Source organism: Homalodisca vitripennis, chromosome X (genome assembly GCF_021130785.1).
Source record: "Homalodisca vitripennis isolate AUS2020 chromosome X, UT_GWSS_2.1, whole genome shotgun sequence".
Taxonomy (NCBI): Eukaryota; Metazoa; Arthropoda; class Insecta; order Hemiptera; family Cicadellidae; genus Homalodisca; species Homalodisca vitripennis.
In genome coordinates this window covers 104000065-104020064 of record NC_060215.1, presented here as the reverse complement: position 1 = coordinate 104020064, position 20000 = coordinate 104000065, and the positions used below count along the sequence as shown (strand labels likewise).

Genomic DNA, 20000 nt, shown 5'->3' with positions numbered 1-20000 from the left:
CCAAAGTAGAATGGATGAGTGCTACCAGTAGTTTCACGCTAAATTTCAGGTCACATTACAGCTTGTTCTCGAGTTATCGTGCGGATAGAAAGACAGACAAAAATGAAAATCTTCATCCCTTGAATAATAAATAGGCTTCTCTAACGCTCAGTCAGTTAGTTTAAAAAAAACGATTACTAAAACACATGTGATGCTCAGGAAGTTTTTTCAATCCACTAACCAATTTAATATATGTTGGTTTACTTTATACTTTATTAACCATTACTTTATATTGGTTTACATTAGTATAAGTTGTATAAGTTACTTTAATAAAAATTCTACCAGAGATCAGTTACAAGGACAAGCCAGCGCGAATTTAGTATTGGTTTGTACAAATGTACATTCCAAAATACTGATTAAAATGCGCTTTATTGTTTTACCAACTATAATATATATATATATATATATATATATATATATATATAAAATATAAAATTTAAGATAATTTCATACCTACCATTTCAACCAACGGTTTATTAATGTTTTAACCATTTCCTGTAAATCAATGAGACTTGGTATATCAATATTACCCATAAAAATAAATTTGTTTATGCTATTGTCAGGTTTTATCTCATCAGAGGGATGGCCCGCAAGGAGGCAGAAGAAAATCTTAAATTAGAGCATAGGTTGACATGTACATCAAATTATAGGTCTTTTATAGTAGAACACGAGTCTGCAAAGTTGACCAGAAAAGGCTTATCCTTTCCAAAATGACGGCTTTTTAAAGTTTCTTAACATATCCGGAGGTATTTGCAGAGTTTCTTCATTGATGCGATGAATTAGTTCTTGTGTGTTGGCAACAATGATCACAACAATGGAATTTCTGAGATAGTGTATTATTCTTGAAAAATCATTAGCCTTTACATCCTTGTTAGTCAGTGAATATTGTTAATGACATCCCTTCTGTCATTTCAACATTAAAGTGATTCGTTGTTTATTTCATCTAATTTGATTGTAGAATAATTTCAGACAGGAAATTTTATTTTTCTTTGGATTTTGTACAGTTGATTTTGTGATACAGTGTTCAAAATAGATTTTTACAGTTTAAACCAGTTTTTAATGAATGTTTTTTTTAACACTGAATATTTGTGTATTTTGTTATTGTGATGTCTCTGACTGAAATTTAAAAACTAACCCTTCTTATGATGACCATTTACGAACATTTGATCAAGTTGTGCATTTATTTAATGACAGTTTCACAGACAGACCATCAATATCAAAGTCTACAGTATGTAGAACAGTTCAACGTTTCGAAGAAACTGGTAGTGTACAAGACTGTGAAGGAAGTGGTAAACCTAAATCTGTTACAAATGAAGATAAAGCCATAGATGTATTACAAAGTTTTCATTGAAGAGCCACACACACCAACAAGAGCTGCAGCTACTTTTCGAAGTATAAGCCCATTTTCAGTGTCAATATTTTTTAAACAAACCCACTAACATCTTGATAAGTTGAAATTGTTTCAGGAGCTTTCGGAAGACGATTTTGATAGAAGAGTCAAATTCTGTGAAACCATGATGGGTAGGTGTGGACAGGAACTAAATTTATTATCTAAGGTTGTATTTTCAAATGAAACTACATTTACACTTCACAGAGTTGTAAGTAGGCATATCTGCCATTATTGAAGCGATAACAATCCTCACTGGATAAGTAATAGCCATACACAGACACCCCAAAAAGTGAGCATGTGGGCTGGGATAGTTTGAAATCGCATAGTAGATTCCTTTGTAATCAATGACAATTTGAATGGAGTTTCTTATGAATTTATGTTGAGAGATACAATTATGCCGGCTTTACATACTGTGTGGTGTTAAAGTTATAATACAGTATGATATCAACAGAGTGGGGCACCACATCATTACGCACTACAAGTACGTGAGCTGCTGGACAGAGAGTTTCCCAATCGTTAGATAGAACGTAGGGGAGCAATAGAGTGGCCACTTAGACCACCAGATTTAAACCCTTTAAATTTCTTTATATGGGGTTATTTAAAACAAAGAGTTTACATCACTAAGTCTGCCAACACATAAGAACTAATTCATTGCATCAATCAAGAAACTCAGCAAATACCTCCAAATATGTAACAAAATGTTCTTATTGGTATCTACCACAAATTAGGATATTGCCAACAGAGACTTAGAGCAAATTTTGAACACTTACTGTATCTGTAAGTACTTGATTTTAAATTTCACTACAATAAATTAATGTTATCTTTAAGAAATAGAATAGTATGTGTTATATTAATTTGTATAATTTAAGACAAATTTTAAAACACCGTCCTTATAGATAGGTTAAACCTTTTGAGGTCTGGTTTGCGGCATTGTGTTCTACTATAAAATATCTATAATTTGATGTACATCTCGACCTATGCTCTAATATAAGATTTACTTCTGACTCCTTGCAGGCCGTTCCACTAATGAGATAAAAACCAGAGAATTGCATAAAAATTATATTTTTAAGGGTAATATTGATGGCCCAAGTCTCATTGTTTTGCAAGAAATGGTTAGAAAATTATTAAACCATTCCGGGACTTTTCAAGCACACTGTATATATTTAATGAGTTTACTCTCAAATAATCAAGTTCAAAAGACAATACATTTTAGAATTACCAGTTTTAAGGCAACCCCAACTAAATAGTATACTTGTTCAAATTAATAGAATATCACTGTTTTAATAACCAACCAAGCATACAAATTACAGTTATTAGTAGAACTCTTTTGGTTATACTGAAAAAAATAGATTACAGAAAAATTAACAGTATGTCACTCAGATAAGGCAGATCTCCTGTCTCAAGAGTATTGAACAACAGACTATCATTGAATACTCACTCCGAATGAGGCATGAACATTCTCGTCATCCCCAATTTTAGCAGTAATGACATCGAATATCTTGACAGTCGCGATCCAATCGGCCTGGTTGCGCTGAGTGTTGCTCAACACAGACAGCATGGTTGTGAATGGAAGACAACCAGCAAGAGCGAGAGCTGTGGCATCTTCCTGTATCATGGCTCTGATGACATCTGGCGTGTTAGTGGAGGCTCCCAGGTCTGTCTTTAGGGCTGCAATGATCTGATCCCAACTGCTATGATAATTTACTCTGTATGGAGCTGAAAAATTGTTTGAACATAGTTAAAATTTATAATTTAAGACAGTATCCTATCTTCCATTTTAAACCAAAATAAACCTGATGTTTGCTTACTTTAACATATTTGAATATAAATAATAAAAGATTACCCATTAATTAATGGTTTAGTCACTAATTATCCTATTTCCTGTTAAATAAAAATTCTGTGCAGATTAACTTTTTATGACTAAAATTAAAGACATTTTCATCTACATATTTGTATGTAATTTTTGTGGTTAAGGTCGTAATCTTTCCAACTAACAATAAGATATACAACCAGACATTTTAAAATTGCAATAAAGCCCTATGTAATGGAAGTACATTAATTTGACCAATTTTTTGAACTACGGTAAATGTTTATTTTAAGAAAATTCAAAAACATTCTAATTTTCGTTTAGTTTTCTGGGAAAAAATATTTGATAAGTGGCATTGATAGGATATTTTATGCATGAAAACAGAATTATGTATGTGAATGTTTAGTTTAGCTCCATTTCATTCCGCTTAGTGCAGCATCTGAAATCTGACACTGTCTTTCTTTTGTGGTCTACGTGTTTCTGATGTCAAAACAGTGGAAAGAGTTTGTTTTGGATTTTTCCATCACCTACTTTTTTTTGCATCTCTTCATACCAGATTGCAGGAGTCAAGTCTGTGACAGTGTGAAATTTTAAATGCTGCACTAAGCGGAAGGTGAAATGGAGCTTAACTCAACATTCGTATTGAATCAACCACTATAGCTACATTAGAAATGTACGTTCAAAGTGCATCATTATGTTTTGAAAATACGTGAAATTTTCCTTCTGCGTGGTTTATCTCCTGAATTTTATTAATTTACCAATTAAAAATTATTTAAAGATCTGGTGATTATAAACATATTGTTAATAATGGCAAAGCCCTTTAACCTCCAATCATGTATTTCTATGTGTCAATGTAAAACAATTAGAAGACACTAAATCTTTACAGAGGTTTGCAATCATGTCCACAGGGTCTGGCACAAGACGAATTGACTCCCACGGAAGAAAATGGGCAAGAAACCAATTACTTTCAAAGGTTTACCCTTATACAAAATTTAAAATACTTTTTATTTTTACAAATTTTATACATTAGACCAAATAAGCAATTATAAGTTTTAAAATATAAAATCATGTATATGGTTGTCAAAAATATTTGTATAAAATCCTAGCATCCTGTTATATGAATGTACGCAGAAGGTTTACACGTAGCATGCTGAACCTCTGCCGTCATGCAAATACGTTAAGGTAGCAGCCTGCCCATGGTGTGTTATTTCTGATTAATAATTCTAGCTTCTACTCTACTGTAAACATGAGCATAACATAATTGAAAATGGTTTTAGCTAGGTCCACCTATCATTAAAATAGAAAGAAATGAGGACATAATGTAAGGTTCAAGGTTCATCCATTGTTTTTAGTTTGAGAAGAAGAGAGACAGTTTCATACCATACTTATATGATGTCAAAACAACCATGAAAAGTTTTTGTAGTATTTTCGTACAAGTTATGATAAGTTTCAGTCTGTACTCGATCATCTGGATGACATCAAGAAGTGAAATATCGAGTGGAGAAAATATTCCCCCACCCTTCGGTGAACTGATGAAAAATCAAGATCTTAAAATCAACTGTTGTTTGACTGGGTCTCACCGGTCTCCAGGTTGAAGACAATCCACTGGTCCAGCTGGTGGGAGATATCGAGGGAAGAACTCAGCAGCCACATACCCTGTCTGTAAAATGTCCAGTCTCGAGTACTGTTCTGGGTATAGGATATGGAGATAGGCCAAACCGCTGATGATACATTATTTGTCTCTGAACAGCTTGCACTCTGAAACATGTTCCACAATTACCATACATATGAGAAATTGGTATTCCATTAGTTGTGGTGCAATACTGTATTCCAAGTGCTTGGAGAGAGACAAGTTTATTTCTAATAAACCGATACAACAGAGTATTGAAAGACCCAACAGAATGTAACGAATGAGGTTGCACAAGGACACAGACAGACAGCCCTTCTACTTTTTGATCTTATAATCAATAGAGCTCTTACTTGGACCAAGAGGAACATATGTACTAGTTTCAAGTCTGTAGGATCTTATGATCACATGTATTGCCCTTTGGTTTTTTGGCCCAAGAATCAGTAAGATTCTTCCTTCGGCCAAGAGGACCCATGTACCAAGTTTCAAGTGTCTTGGACTGTTCTATTCTGTAAAATTATTCAATCATATTCAATACATTCATATTATACATGATAAAATTCAATTGAATCAATAGCTGCGTTATGTGTAGAAAACTTGGTTGCTCCACTGTGCTTAGAGATTGTGTCTATCACATCGTATTGCACTCAATTGTGTACCTGATGAAACAATGAGACAACCATTTCACCTATTTATAGGTCTCTCTGATTTCGAAACGATGTAAATGTTTCGTTTTGAGCTTCTTCGTCGTTGACTTTATTAAGATCTCTTCAGATGAACATGACTCCAGATTCCAGGAGTCAAGTCTGAGACATCGTCAGATACCAGACGCTGCCATAACAGGAAGGTGAACTGGAGCTAAATACAAAATTCAGTTGAATCAACCCTTCCTACCATAGCTACGTTATAGATTTAACTATTGACATATGTTACATAAAAGCTGTAGTTTCAGTGATTGATAGAAAATTTCATTTCTAGCAGTTTTCATTCTGGAATACAATAAACAATTTAAATTTTACAAAATTTGTTTGACTAATAAGTCCTTTCAGTGTGTAGGGTGATTATTCAGATAGGATTTCAAGTTAGTTCAAAACGTGAAGACTAGTAGTGTTCCCCACTTTTTCCATGTTTACAGTGATGAACTAAGTGCAGTAAATACAATTGAAGGCACTTGGTCCAGCCACAGCACAATGGGCTAGGTGAGGGGTGGATGAGGAACATAAGTGAAAGTTGAAAATGTTGACCTGCAATACTGAGATGACCCATTCATTCATAGAATAATGTGCCAATTCAAGGGTACAAAGGTCTTGGTTATCATATTTTTTTGTTAATTTCCTATGTACAGTTGGAGGAATTTAGCTGTGCTCGTAGGGTCCTAATACTACCCTTTCAACAAATAAACACTATCTGTGTGGCGGGTTGTGTTTACATGCTAGCCGCTGAGATGAAGGCGCAACAATGTCTTTAACGACTTTAAATTCACGATTTTGATTTGCAGATTAGTATTGACAAATACGTGATTTTTTAAAACACGTTACAACACTATAACAACTGAAAAACAAGGATAAGTCCTATTATTGCTATTATTTGGTATTCTCTTATTATTTAATTCCACCTCAATCAGCACTGACACAAAACAGACTGAATTTAATGAGTGTGATGAGTTATTTGGGCCAATACGATTCCTGAAAGGAGGGTTTTACACATGAGTCACAGGATATGTTTTCGAGACACAGCGCATAATGCTACCCCGCCACCCCTCCCGCCTATCACCACACACTCAAGGTTACGTGTGCAGCTAAAGTCCTCGAACTGTATTTGGTGACTAGACATACTTGTGCTTTGTTTGTATATGTTATTTGAGCACTTTGTTTTGGAGAGTGTTAGGAAGCCTTCAGTCAAAATCAGCAGTAATCAGTGTAAGGAAATAATATTTATATATGCAATCGGAGGCAGATGGTAACAGTACAAGCAAGTATAGTGACAGCTGCTAAAACTGGTGTCCTTTGAGGACAAAATTAGCCTGTGACTGAAAACAACTGTGGAAAACATTTTTATATGAATGAAAATGATCTTCTTACTATCCAAATTTTAAAATGACTTATAAAACAAAATAAATTTCACCATAAGTAATAAACTTAAGGGATCATCATAAAATAACACTTGTAATAAGTAGAAAAGGTCTGAACACAAATGTACAATATTAGTAAAAAAAATGGGATATATGAGAGGAACATATTATTGATAACCTATCTGTAATCAACACAAAAGGCATAGAAGAGAGGATTGAAATTCAACTCAAAACACTAAGATCATACATATTAACGTTTATGATAGGTTTAAATTAATAATGACCAAATAAAAATAATTGCATATCAGTAAAAAGAATATCACAACAAAACCATTACTACAGCAAGTTTAAAACAATACTATTTTATTTTACACCATAAACCAAATGTAAAGCAACATGGAGTGTAATACATAGAAAAACAATTAGACGCAAACTTGAAGTATTCATCTCAACAATTTCACTACATGAATTTGACAAGTTTTTCATTTATATAGTTTCAAGAGTCACACAAAATAATACATCCTTAAGTCCAAATTTTGTTTCATATCTGAGGAGTTGCTATAGAATTTTAAGATCTAAAAATCTAAACCCCAAACAAACAATGGTTTTGCATGGACAGTTACAAATTGGAAAGAGACCATACTTTTTGTTAAGAACATAAGTGACTAAGAGAAAAAATATTTCATTTATTGTACATTACCGTATATTGTATTTCTACTGTGTTTGTAAAATATATAATAAATAGAATTTTGACTGAATAAAACTCCATTAATATGGTTTTACTAAAGGAAGTATTCATTAGATGTTTGAAGATAAATAAAATCAATCCTATCTTTTAAAAAATGTAACTATAAAGATAACCCGTCTCATTTCCATAATATTTTCACTGCCTCAAAATTAACTGTATAGCAGTACTAAAATACTATGAAAGACTATTCATCTACTCAACATTGCTCGTTATATTGATATGCAAGTGCTAATATAATCAGAAGTAAATTCTTAAGATATTTGCTTAAAGACAAAGGCATAATATCTTATACAATAATCTGTCTCGTGGCAATTTAAAAAGTTGCATTACGATACATTGAAGACATTACAATAAGAAGACAGAAAAATGTATTTATGTATGTAGCGTTTTTAAAGCTACATTGGTTTTTTTTTTAATTAAAATTTAAATTAAAGGAAAATTTTGGGAACGAAATATTAGGTTTTAATTTTAAATTAGATTGTGAGAAGTTAGGGTAAAAACGAATATGTAATCCTTTGGCAATTTACTACTGGTAGTTTTAAATTGTTAGGAAGGCGGTTCACTGCCTAGATTTGATCAGAACTTGTCTTGTTACGGCTATTGTTCTCCTTGTTTGATACAGCTGGACCAATGAGAGAACACCGCGGATGTCCATCAGAATTGCTTGGAAGGGGAAGTATATAAGCGCCATCTCATAATTTTCGCCCTTCTTTGGGTAATTTTCGTGAATTAAGTTGATTACAGTGCGCCGTGTTTCTAAATTTTTTTTCCGCGAGGGATTTTGAGGAAAAAATTAAATTCATAGAAACTAAAGAGCAATATGAATAACTGATTCTCGATGAACAATAGAACACAATAGATACAAGTTACATTTGGTTCAAACTTGCAAGAAAAGTGAATTAAAATTGAACTTTGTCAATAACTTTAATTGAAATTTGGAAATGTAGTAATTTAATTGGAACTGTTTTATTGTGAATTGTTCATTTGTAATTAATTGAACTTTAATAATTGTTTGAGAGAGTTGTAATCTGAATTGCAGAGACTTGAAAGATAAAGTTCAACTAGTAGAAAGAGACATTTAAATTTTTATTTTTGAATTTTGAGTGAACTTAGATGTGAACATTTTTATTTTAGTTATTTCCAAGTGGTATTTGATTTTTATTTTATTTTAGAATAGAGCTTTGATTTTTAGTTTTGTCAATTCTTTTTGGAAAATAAAGTGATGAAAATTCTGAAACGTTGAACTTATTAATTTGCCAGTTAATAAACCCATTATTTTAATTTAGAACTTTGATTTTTATTTAAGACAAACCGGATAGTATTTAATAGTTTAAAAATGTAGTAATAAATGTTACAGAATATTCACTCAGAGCTTGCTAATAAAAAAATATTTCATTTTCATGTTCCGTACATTTTCATGGTCTTGGATGTCTAAATATTAATATCTACAATCCAAGTCATTATAATGTACCATAAGTGACAAGATTTTCTTTTAACTGATATTAGTAAAGAAATCAGATTATACTATATCATATTATACCTGAGTGAGGGTGAACATAGAGTTACTAAGAGGCTGATAGGTCAGTACAGGGTGTCCTGTAGTATTCAGCCAGTAAGGCAGCAGGTTTATTGCAGGAGTGACATCATAAGTAGTATTTGCCTCAATGTTAGCCACCATCAACTCAAAAAGATCAGCTGTTGTTACCATGGACTTCCTGGAAATCATCAAAATTAATGTTCTATGGATACGTTCTCACTTCTCCTGTAACCTGAATCACTGTAGATGCTAATGTTCATATCTACAATTAAAGAGAATTCTCAATATATTATGTTAATGTCACAAGAGAACATAACAGTAATAAATAAACAACCTTGGTTCAAAGCAAAAGCAAGAAATTTTATTTTAAAAGTGTTGATTGCTAAAGTAAAGTTAATTACACTTATCTCATAATTAATATACAGAAAATTTTTGTCATTTGTTTGAAAAACTGTATGTATGAACTTTACCCTGCTTATATGTTTATAAAATTGTTGAACTTAATACACAAATACTATTGAACAAAACTCAAAAACACATTCATATCAATCTTATTATAGAAATATGTGAAGATTTTCTACCAGTCAAGGTTATGAGCAAGTAGTCCATTGTTAATTCTATGACAAAATACCTGATAACATAAACATTTTGAATAAATTCAGTTTTAAACTCTTTTACAGTTCTATACATTCACAAGGCATACTAATTCCAAATATAACAAAAATCCCCATTGAACTTCATTGACACGATTCGAATTGTCATAATGTTGAGGTCAAATCATTATACCATACTGCTTTCTTATTATTTTAATTATAATAATACTGTTATGTTTGTATCTAAATAACAGTACTTATGCCGGGGGCGGGTGAGTCGAAATAAAGAACACTTTTACATTTCTTAAGACACGGCCACACGAGGGGTGGTGTGGCAAGCGAGACTGGGAGTTGACTGCCTACTGCGGCTCAAGGAATGCTCGGACAAGGCAGTGACCAAAGGAGAGGGGGATCAGGTGATCTCGAGTAGCCAATGCCGTTTATTCAAAATCATACGATTAAAACATCCGACACATTACGTCATATGGGGTGATGTGCACCTGTTGCAAATATATTTAAACTTACTAGATAAAGACACAAAGAATATTCATATATAACAATTTCCTCCCTATTAAATTCAGAAATTACAAACAAATCTAATTTAAAAATTAATTGTCCTTCAATAGTTTGAATGCTTCCTCTTGATACTTAAAGTAATAATTGATAAAGTACTGATATGACATGATTCTATAATTAACAACAAGTTGACAAAAAGTAAACACTAAACAAGTTTAAATTAAAATAAACGCTTGATAAAACCACAATGTAATAAAAAGAAAAACACATAATATAACATAATACACAACCATTACTGAATAAGTACATCTTTATTATAAGTCAAGTTTATTTACAGGTTTTCTAGTGCGCTCAGGATAGCGTCGCGTCCGACTTTGACAGGTGCTGTCAAGAACAGCTGATTTTACGCGCTCTGATATGGGTGTAGTACGGTGCGGGGTAGAGGGGGAAGAGAGTGACCTTCCACCACTCGCCGTAGTGGTTGCCATGCCAACTGGCGATCGATTTACGTCATGCGCAGGGGGAGAGTTACATTGCGATTGGTATTGCGGCGCTGCCAAGTCTACGTCTGCGTATGCGGAAGTAGGGGTTGCCACGTTTCTCGGTACAGTTTCTGCTACTGCACTCGAGTCTCTGTCTAGCGAACTGTCACTCAGACCGATCAATTGATCTATGTGACGTTTCGTTACAATGCCAGAACTTAACTCTATTTCATACATAACAGGACTGATTTGTTTATTTACAATACCTTACAACCATTTGTTGTTTGACCTGTAATCTCGCATTAATACAGTTTGACCTGGATAAACTACCCTAGTAATATTTGTATTAAAACTATTTTTGCTCTCCTCTTGTTTCTTATTTACAAACTGGGTAATGTTTGGTCTCAATAGATCCAACCGGGTGCGCAGTTTCCTGCCAAACATTAACTTGCTTGGTGTTTCATTGGTAGTACTATGTACAGAGTTACGGTAGTCAAACAATATCCTACTTAAGGCTACGCTAGCATCTGCATTGTCATGAAATGCTCGCTTTAATTTGTCTTTAGCAAATTTCACGCTGTTTTCTGCTTGGCCATTACTTTTTGGATGATACACTGGACTGAAAGTATGTTTTATACCGTTTATTTCCATGAACTGTTTAAACTCCGATGAGGTAAAGGGTGGTCCATTATCAGAATGTAAATTAACAGGTAGACCAAAGCGACTAAATAGCTCTCTTAGAAAACTTATAGCTAGTTTAGCGGAAGTTGAACTAACTTTGCCTACTTCTAACCATTTTGAGTGAGCGTCAATGACGATTAAATACATTTTATTTTTAAAAGGTCCTAGGTAGTCCACATGAATACGTTCCCAGGGAGCGGAAGGATAGTGCCAAACATGTAATTGACTCTTTGACGGGTTGTTCCGTTCCCGGAGACAGGAAGAACAACTGTTAGCCATATTTGTGATCTGTTCATCAATACCGTTCCACCAGACGTAGCTGCGTGCTACCGATTTCATTTTCACAATACCTAAATGACTAGAATGAAGCTCTTTAAGTACATAATCCCTTAAAGTTACTGGTACGACTACTTTATAACCCCACATAATTACTCCAAATTCAACTATCAGTTCGTTCTGTCTCTGGAAATACGGAGTAAGCTCTTCGCTTCCCTCAGGAATGACATTAGGCCAACCGTGCATAATGTAGCCATACACTTTACTTAAAACTGGATCTTTCTGTGTATCTGATTTTACATGTTCAAAAGTCAAAGGTAATGAGCTTTCTTGAATACAATGTAAATATGTACCTTGCCACGCAAACTCATCAGTAGCATTGTTGTGATTGACACTTAAAGGCAATCTAGATAACATATCTGCATTATTTAGTTCCGTCTTTACGTATTGAATGTCAAATTCGTAACCGGACAGGAACAAAGCATATCTTTGCATACGACCGGCAGCAAAGATAGGTAACCCTTTTTTATTTCCAAAGATACTTAAAAGAGGTTTATGATCAGTGTACAAAATAAATTTCCGACCGTACAAGTATTGATTAAACTTTTTGACTGCAAACACGATAGCCAGAGCTTCTTTTTCTATCTGTGAATAGTTCCGCTCAGCTTGTGAGAGTGTGCGTGACTGATAGGCTATTGGTTTCTCTATACCACCTGGTGAGATAACACTTAGGACGGCTCCCAAGCCAACTGAACTAGCATCTACGGCTAACTTCAAAGGCAATTAGTGTCATAATGCGCCAAAATTGGTGCGTTTGAAAGTAACTCTTTTACTTTGTCAAAAGCTGCGATACAATTCTTATCAAAATTAAAAGGTGTGTCCTTCTTAAGAAGACTGTACATGGGACTTAGTATAGTGGAACAATTTGGTATGAACTTTGAGTAGTAATTAATTAGACCTACTAAAGCTTTGACCTCTGTCACTGTTTTAGGTATGGGAGCATTCCTAATTGCTTCTACCTTAGATTCGGAAGTGTGCAACCCTTCTTTGTCAATACAGAAACCTAAATACTCCACTTTAGGTGCAAAAAATGTGCATTTATTCTTTTTTACTGTGAGACCATTTTCGCTTAGGCGTTTGCAAACTTCCCTAAGTTTTTGATAGTGTAGATCATCATTTACATCTGTAATCAATATATCGTCTAAAAATACAACAACATTGGACAAGTCTTGTAAACACTGTTCGATTCTGTACTGAAATATACTCGTTGCGGAAGAAATTCCGAACGGCATTCTTTCATAACTGAATAACCCTTTATGGGTACTGATAGTGCATAATTTCTTAGATTCTTCATCTAACTCTAGCTGCATATAAGCTTGGCATAAATCTATTTTACTGAATTTCTCGCCTTTCTGTAAACAAGTAAACAATTCATCTATTCTGGGGATAGGGTACTTTTCAACTTCTAAACATGGATTTAAGGTAACTTTAAAATCTCCGCAAATGCGTATTCCTCCGTCTGGTTTTATTACTGGAACAATGGGAGTGCCCCAGTCACTACTTTTAACTGGAACAAGTACTTTTTCCTCAGTTAACCTTTCTAGTTCTTTTTCGACTTTAGTTTTAAGTGAAAAGGGAATGGACCGTGGCTTAAAATACCTTGGTGTGGCGTCAGGTTTTAACTTTAATTTAACTGGTTCACCTTTGTATTGACCTAATTTGTCACTGAAAACTTCCGGAAATTCTTTGATCAAATCTTTAGTTAATTCAATGCAATGTTTACTCGTAACATCCGGATTACTGTCTTTATTGCTTATGTCAAATATTTTATTTTTGAAAGATATTTCCACACCGAGACTTTGAAGCCAATTTCGTCCTATGAGAGGGTGAGCTCCTTTCTTGATTACAAACAATTCAAGAAATTTGCTAACTCCTTGATATTGAACATCCACTTCAATTTTCCCTAACGGAACTATAGGTTCATTCGTATACGAACTTAGAGATAAGTCAGTGGGCAATAATTTACAACTATTAAGGTTTTCTTTGTAAAATTTCTCGCTGCATACGCTTACTGACGCGCCTGTATCAGCCTCAAAATAGATTGGCTTACCCTTAACTATTAATTCTAATTTAACCGGACTAACTTTAATGTGCTCAACTTCCCTTTCATTCATTTTAAATAAATTTGAAATATCTTCCTCATAGCTTTCAGGTTCAACATTACTATCAGTGTTTTGACTACATACTTCTTCTACATAATTATGTCTACTATCATTTTTATTTTTAAAGTGTTTAAACTTAGATTGTTGGTTTTGGGGCTTACCCTTTGATCGACAAACCTTAGCAATGTGATTCTTTTTTCCACACGCGTTACACGTAACACCAAACAATCGACACTGATGGCGCAAATGGCCCACATTACCACAACACGAACACTGCACTTTGTAGTCGTGCGAAGCGCTGCTTTTGGGGTTGTGGTGGTGACTTCCAGGTGTGGTAGCGCCGCCGGCACCCGCCGATGCTCTGCTCCCAGCTGTTACACTGCGGTGATGAGCTGTCATCTTTTGTAGTCGCTCGGCGTTGCGGCTTCCGTTGATCGCCAAGGCTGCTGCATTCTTCTCAGCGGCTTCTGCTGACGTGATGATTTTAACTGCTTGGTCAAATGTCAAGCTGGATTCTCCTAACAGTTTTTGTTTTGTTGCTTCATTTCTAATTCCGGAGACTAAACGATCTCGCAGGTAATCGTTTAAAACTGCCCCAAATTCACAATGGGTGGACATCTTTCTTAACTGGGCGATGTAGTCTGCTGCTGATTCGCCTTCGTACTGAATCCTCTTGCTGAACTTGTACCTCTCGGCTATGAACGATGGTTTTGGATACAAGTGATCTTGAATCAAAGATACTAATGCGTCAAAACTTTTTGTAGACGGCTTATTGGGCGTGCATAAATCCCGTAACAGACTGTACGTTTTTACACCGGCAACAGTTAATAACGTGCTAACCTTTTTCTCCTCCTTAATATTGTTGCACTCGATGAATAGTTCGAAGCGCTCGATATAAGACGACCACGTCTCACTATTTTGATCGTATTCACCGATTCCGCCGATTATTCCCGACATTTTTGTGTTGCCCGGCAGTTCGATATTGTGTAGTAACGGCACTAAATCCACTTCGTCATCCGACATTTACACGTGTTGTCCCAAATTTACACTATGCGGCACAATCGAACAGTTGCATTGCCCGGTATGTAAATTTAACCGACCTCGTCGCCATTTGTTATGTTTGTATCTAAATAACAGTACTTATGCCGGGGGCGGGTGATTCGAAATAAAGAACACTTTTACATTTCTTAAGACACGGCCACACGAGGGGTGGTGTGGCAAGCGAGACTGGGAGTTGACTGCCTACTGCGGCTCAAGGAATGCTCGGACAAGGCAGTGACCAAAGGAGAGGGGGATCAGGTGATCTCGAGTAGCCAATGCCGTTTATTCAAAATCATACGATTAAAACATCCGACACATTACGTCATATGGGGTGATGTGCACCTGTTGCAAATATATTTAAACTTACTAGATAAAGACACAAAGAATATTCATATATAACACATACCTATTAGATTGTTTGTACAGATTATTTAGGCAACTTATCATATATGTCAATAATCCACAATAAGTTTTACACAAATCACAGTAATAAGTTCACAATGAATGAGCTCTCAGTTGAATTTATTGCTTCAATCTTGTAAGCTTTATAAATATTTATTTAGCACCAGGTCAGTTTAAGGAGAAATTTGTTTTTTTAATTTAATTTTTAGCATAATTCTGCCATACATTACCAACATATGCAGCTGTTAACATATAAATTTCGTCTGATTGAATAAAACCATCTTTTCTTATCAAGAACGCTGATTATGAATTTACACTAACCTGGTTGTGAATATTACAAAATAGTATTTTTTTTTTTATTTGATTTTGTATGCATTTACTAAAGCATACAGTAAACTTACTTCAGTTGAATATAATTCTGGATGGTTTTCATGACCAATCCTTCAGGCATGACATCATTCCACATGGTTAGAACATTAAGTCCTGAAACAGAAAAACAACAATATGATCTATTTTGATTGGTTTTCAAAGATGAGAACAACGAAAGAGCATTTAAAATATTTTGAATTCTCTATTACTCATTCTCTTTAAACTTTATTAACCATTCAATAATACTCAATTTTTATGCCCTAATGTCATATTTAGTAGAGATTCGTCTATCTTTAAACATGCTTGCACAAAAAATCAGTCTGAACAAGAGGTCAATTCTAGCAAAACACCTAAATACGCAGGCAGCTCAGAAGTGTTTTGAGACTAAATTACAAATAAAAATAAATTTCTACTATTGTAGTGTCAACCATTCTACTAGAATACTAGCAGAAACAAAGAGAAAATGTTTACCTTTGTACTTGATGGATTCACTGGCTATTGCACTCTCAATGTCCCATCTCGAGAGCAGCTGGTCATCTACCACTGGACGGGTGGAATCACTGAAGTCTGGACCGAATGCATTTCTCCGCATTTCTACTTTGATCCATGGTAAGTACTTTGAATCTGAGTACTGTGATTGAAATAATCCATTAATGAATATTTTGAAATTCATGCTAAAATGTAATACATAATTTGTATCTTATAAAATACAGCGTGTACAAAACATATGGAAAGAGCCTGATAACCATTCAACTCATAGAAATTAAACTGCATACCAACAAAGGGCCTCAGAAACAACTTTCCTATTCTAGTGTCATGTAAACTATCAAAACAATGAAATTAAGTTTTTTTAAAACCTCTTACTGTACAAAGTCATAACACATTTGGAACACTGTTAACACTGAAAGCATACCTAGAGGCCTAGAAGTATATATACATAAAACTCAGATAGTACGTATACAGTTACTATATTTAGTGAGGACATTTCAAGTCAACTAATATTTTATGGAAGAAACTGTCCATCATTGAAATTCAAAGAATTCTTACCGGTGTTTAACTGTTCAGGATACAAACCATGGAAATAGGTAATCGATTAAAATAATATTGCTTCGTATTTGTATAAGTTGACTAATTGACATTACCTGCACTTAGCTACAGTAAAATAATACACAATCTATGTGTGTTATAACTTTTGGGTTTGAGGAAATAAAATAATACTTTTAGATTTGCCAGCAGGAACTTGAGACTTCCGATAGTGAACTGCTGGACACAAACACAGACCTCTACAAAATCTTCTAATAGACAATGTTGCAATATTACCAGACTGTCAGAGGAGCTTACACATAAACAGATAATAAACAATTGGCCTTGGGAGAAACAGCATTCCCAAAATCCTCCCTGTCACTTTCAAAGACTGACCTTGCGCTTGGTCTATTATCATGACGAATTATACATTAATAGGACACTGCATCCGTTTAGTCTGAAAGTGGTAGAGGGATGGAATAAAGGAGATTCTAGATAGAAAAACTATTTGTCCTGCACCACAGCCTGTGAAGGTGATTGCTTCATTAACAATTTCTGATTAAAGCTTTAACATACAGGAGGAACCAGATCATGGAGATGTATTATTGGAGCACCAACTTACAACTGAAGATTGTGACGTGGATTCCTATGTGGATTTAAAGTGTAGCGAAACTCTTAGGTTAGTGAACTGTACCCTCAAGCTCCACAACAGAATCCACAGATTGATATTTCACTATCTCAGTAGGAATTGGTCTAATAAAGAATCATTAATGCTTGTCACCACGTCTTTTTTGTTGTACTAGATGGATCTTTTATTTAGCCATTCATGATTATCTGTGTGTATTGTGCTTGAATTGGGATAATTGTTTTTCCTTTAAACTATCTAGATCTTTGAGGACTGTACATAGATTGTCTGGGATGTTTACTTTACCATTTTCTTACCATACGCTCCCTTCACCTATTTTAAGAATTACGTTGAAAAAACCCGTCTGTCCCAAATTTTCTCACATTGACATGCAAGGATACGACTAGACTTTAGGCCAGAAATAGGTGACTTAAAGTAGTTTATAGAGAATAACAAATTTACACTTTGAAGTAACATTTGAACTGATAAAACTTAAGCAATACAGCCTCTTTAAATTCAATGTAGTATAATGAAATAAAAGAGGGAATGCAATAATTACTTAGATAATAGTTTTGTGTTATTTAGATATAAAAATTAAAACTTCTAGTGTCATCAGAAAATTAAAAAAAAATTACTTTGTGATTGTTCAGGGAATTTTGAAACCAATCAGAAACAAGAGTTTGATCAAAGGGAGGAGCATTACTGTCCACCATCTTGTATCTTGTAGTCATTGTGAAATTCAATATTGTAGGCTCTTTTTGTAATTTTTAGATTTAGTGAAAAATGTAATTTCGGCTTTTGTTTAAAACAAAATCCATGCAAGGTTTCAAATTTGTTTTCTCATTCATGGAAAATAGTAATCATTAAGTGAGTGAATGAATGGTATATGGCATATACAGGGTGCTTTAGACCACCCGTGCAGTATTTTAGTAGCCAAACATACCAAGCTGCATAGTTCATTTCAACAGATACCAACATTTTTGACCTCAAAGAATTCGTTAACACTCTTTATAACCTGGAAAAATTGTACAATAGGAAATTTTTTAGGGGTAGAGGTAATTTCTGGAAAATTTTCAAATGGGACCATAGGTCATTTTAAAGGTATATGTACCCTAAGCATTTTAGCGCCAAAACTTAATATTAGAGCAATTACATTACATTGAACAGTACTCTTTACAACTAACTTACAATGCTAAAATGTGCAATTAGTATAATTTATGAATTCCAAGAAGGTTTAGTTATAAAGAAAGGTACTATTTTTTATTTTATATTAATGTACTTGGCTGAAAGGAGAAATGATTTGGTATTCAATTGAACACCTATTTAATAACATAGAATAATATTTGAAGGCATGTTTATTTGGTGGGCATATTTTTGGTAGCAAACACTAAATACCCATGAAAATAAATTATGTTAAAATTAATTATTATTTTTGTTACAAATCTGCATGTTACTACTTTAATTAAAATGTGCTGTGAATTTAAAATCTAGTTCAAGCATTCTTTACTTGGATTAAAAAGGAATATTTAACATTTACGTATTTAACAGTTTATCTTGAATAGTTTCATCAAAATATTAATAAATTTAAATTTAACATATTTGGCAACAGTATCTTTGGTTAATTGTATATATTAAGCTGGATGGGCGATAAGACATGTTATGTTGAGATTTTTAGATGACGAAGGTTGCTTGTTGATAAAGTTGAATCGGTGGTCGATGTGAGGGAGCTCAAAACTAACTTTCATGAGGGAAAAAATGAAAGTGGTGAGTAAAAATTTACATTGGTATACCAGAACATTAGAAGTTATTACAAAAATGTTAATTTTTAATAATGTTACAATCTATGGAACTTAAGATACATTGTGTTATTCTCACTGAGGCCTGGTTGAATGATGACTCCGATCTGATGAACATAGATGGATTCAGTTGATACAGATCATACAATGGTCTGAACCAGAATGATGGAGTTGTTTATTTACATAGACAGAACAATATCAGTCTCTATCTGTAATCAATTGCTCGTGGGCGGGGTAGCCCCAGGTTTGGCTCTAACCTTTGACTGGGCCGGCCTGCCTTGTCAGTTACTCACCGTTTACCGCAGCTCTAATTCCAGTTTGCTGCAATTCATTGAGAGGATTGGTGAATTTTGTAATTCTAATTACAGATAACGTTTTTCGTATTTTGATAGGTGATATGAATTGTGACATTCTTAATCTGACCAGGTTCTCTGGGAGAAAGGTATCAGCATATATTAGAAGAGGCAGGTTTTGTGAACTGCATCAATGTGGTTACGCGTCCACTTAGTAAATCTTGTTCAAATAATTGCTATATAAAACTCAAGAATCAGATTTATATTAGTTCATGTGTCCTGGAATCAGCCGTTATTGACCACTTCACTCTTTGTCTTGATATCTAATCTACAAAACATATTGAACCTAAAAGTAATTAATTATTCTGAAAATCTCACAATTGATATCAATATGTAACAATTTAAGGGAACAAAATTCGGAAGAAGTTGTAAGTTTAGAATATATAAACCAATGAGCAAATAAATTTGTAGGGAAAATACAGGAAATAATCAGAAATCAGAAATTCTTTATTGTCAGACAGT

The 20000-nt window shown here is 34.0% G+C and overlaps 1 protein-coding gene across 4 annotated transcripts in view; it reads right to left on the bottom strand.

The window, feature by feature from the left end:
- LOC124369772 (glutamyl aminopeptidase-like) overlaps positions 1 to 20000 on the bottom strand; it is a 106197-nt gene that overhangs the window by 29311 nt on the left and 56886 nt on the right. For all 4 annotated transcript variants that reach the window (XM_046827857.1, XM_046827856.1, XM_046827854.1 and 1 more), the window contains exons 8-12: positions 16213 to 16372; positions 15774 to 15855; positions 9223 to 9397; positions 4817 to 4994; positions 2868 to 3145 (exon numbers count right to left, since the gene is read on the bottom strand). In XM_046827857.1, the coding sequence (XP_046683813.1) occupies positions 2868 to 3145; positions 4817 to 4994; positions 9223 to 9397; positions 15774 to 15855; positions 16213 to 16372 (873 nt within the window). The remainder of the gene's footprint in view (positions 1 to 2867; positions 3146 to 4816; positions 4995 to 9222; positions 9398 to 15773; positions 15856 to 16212; positions 16373 to 20000) is intronic.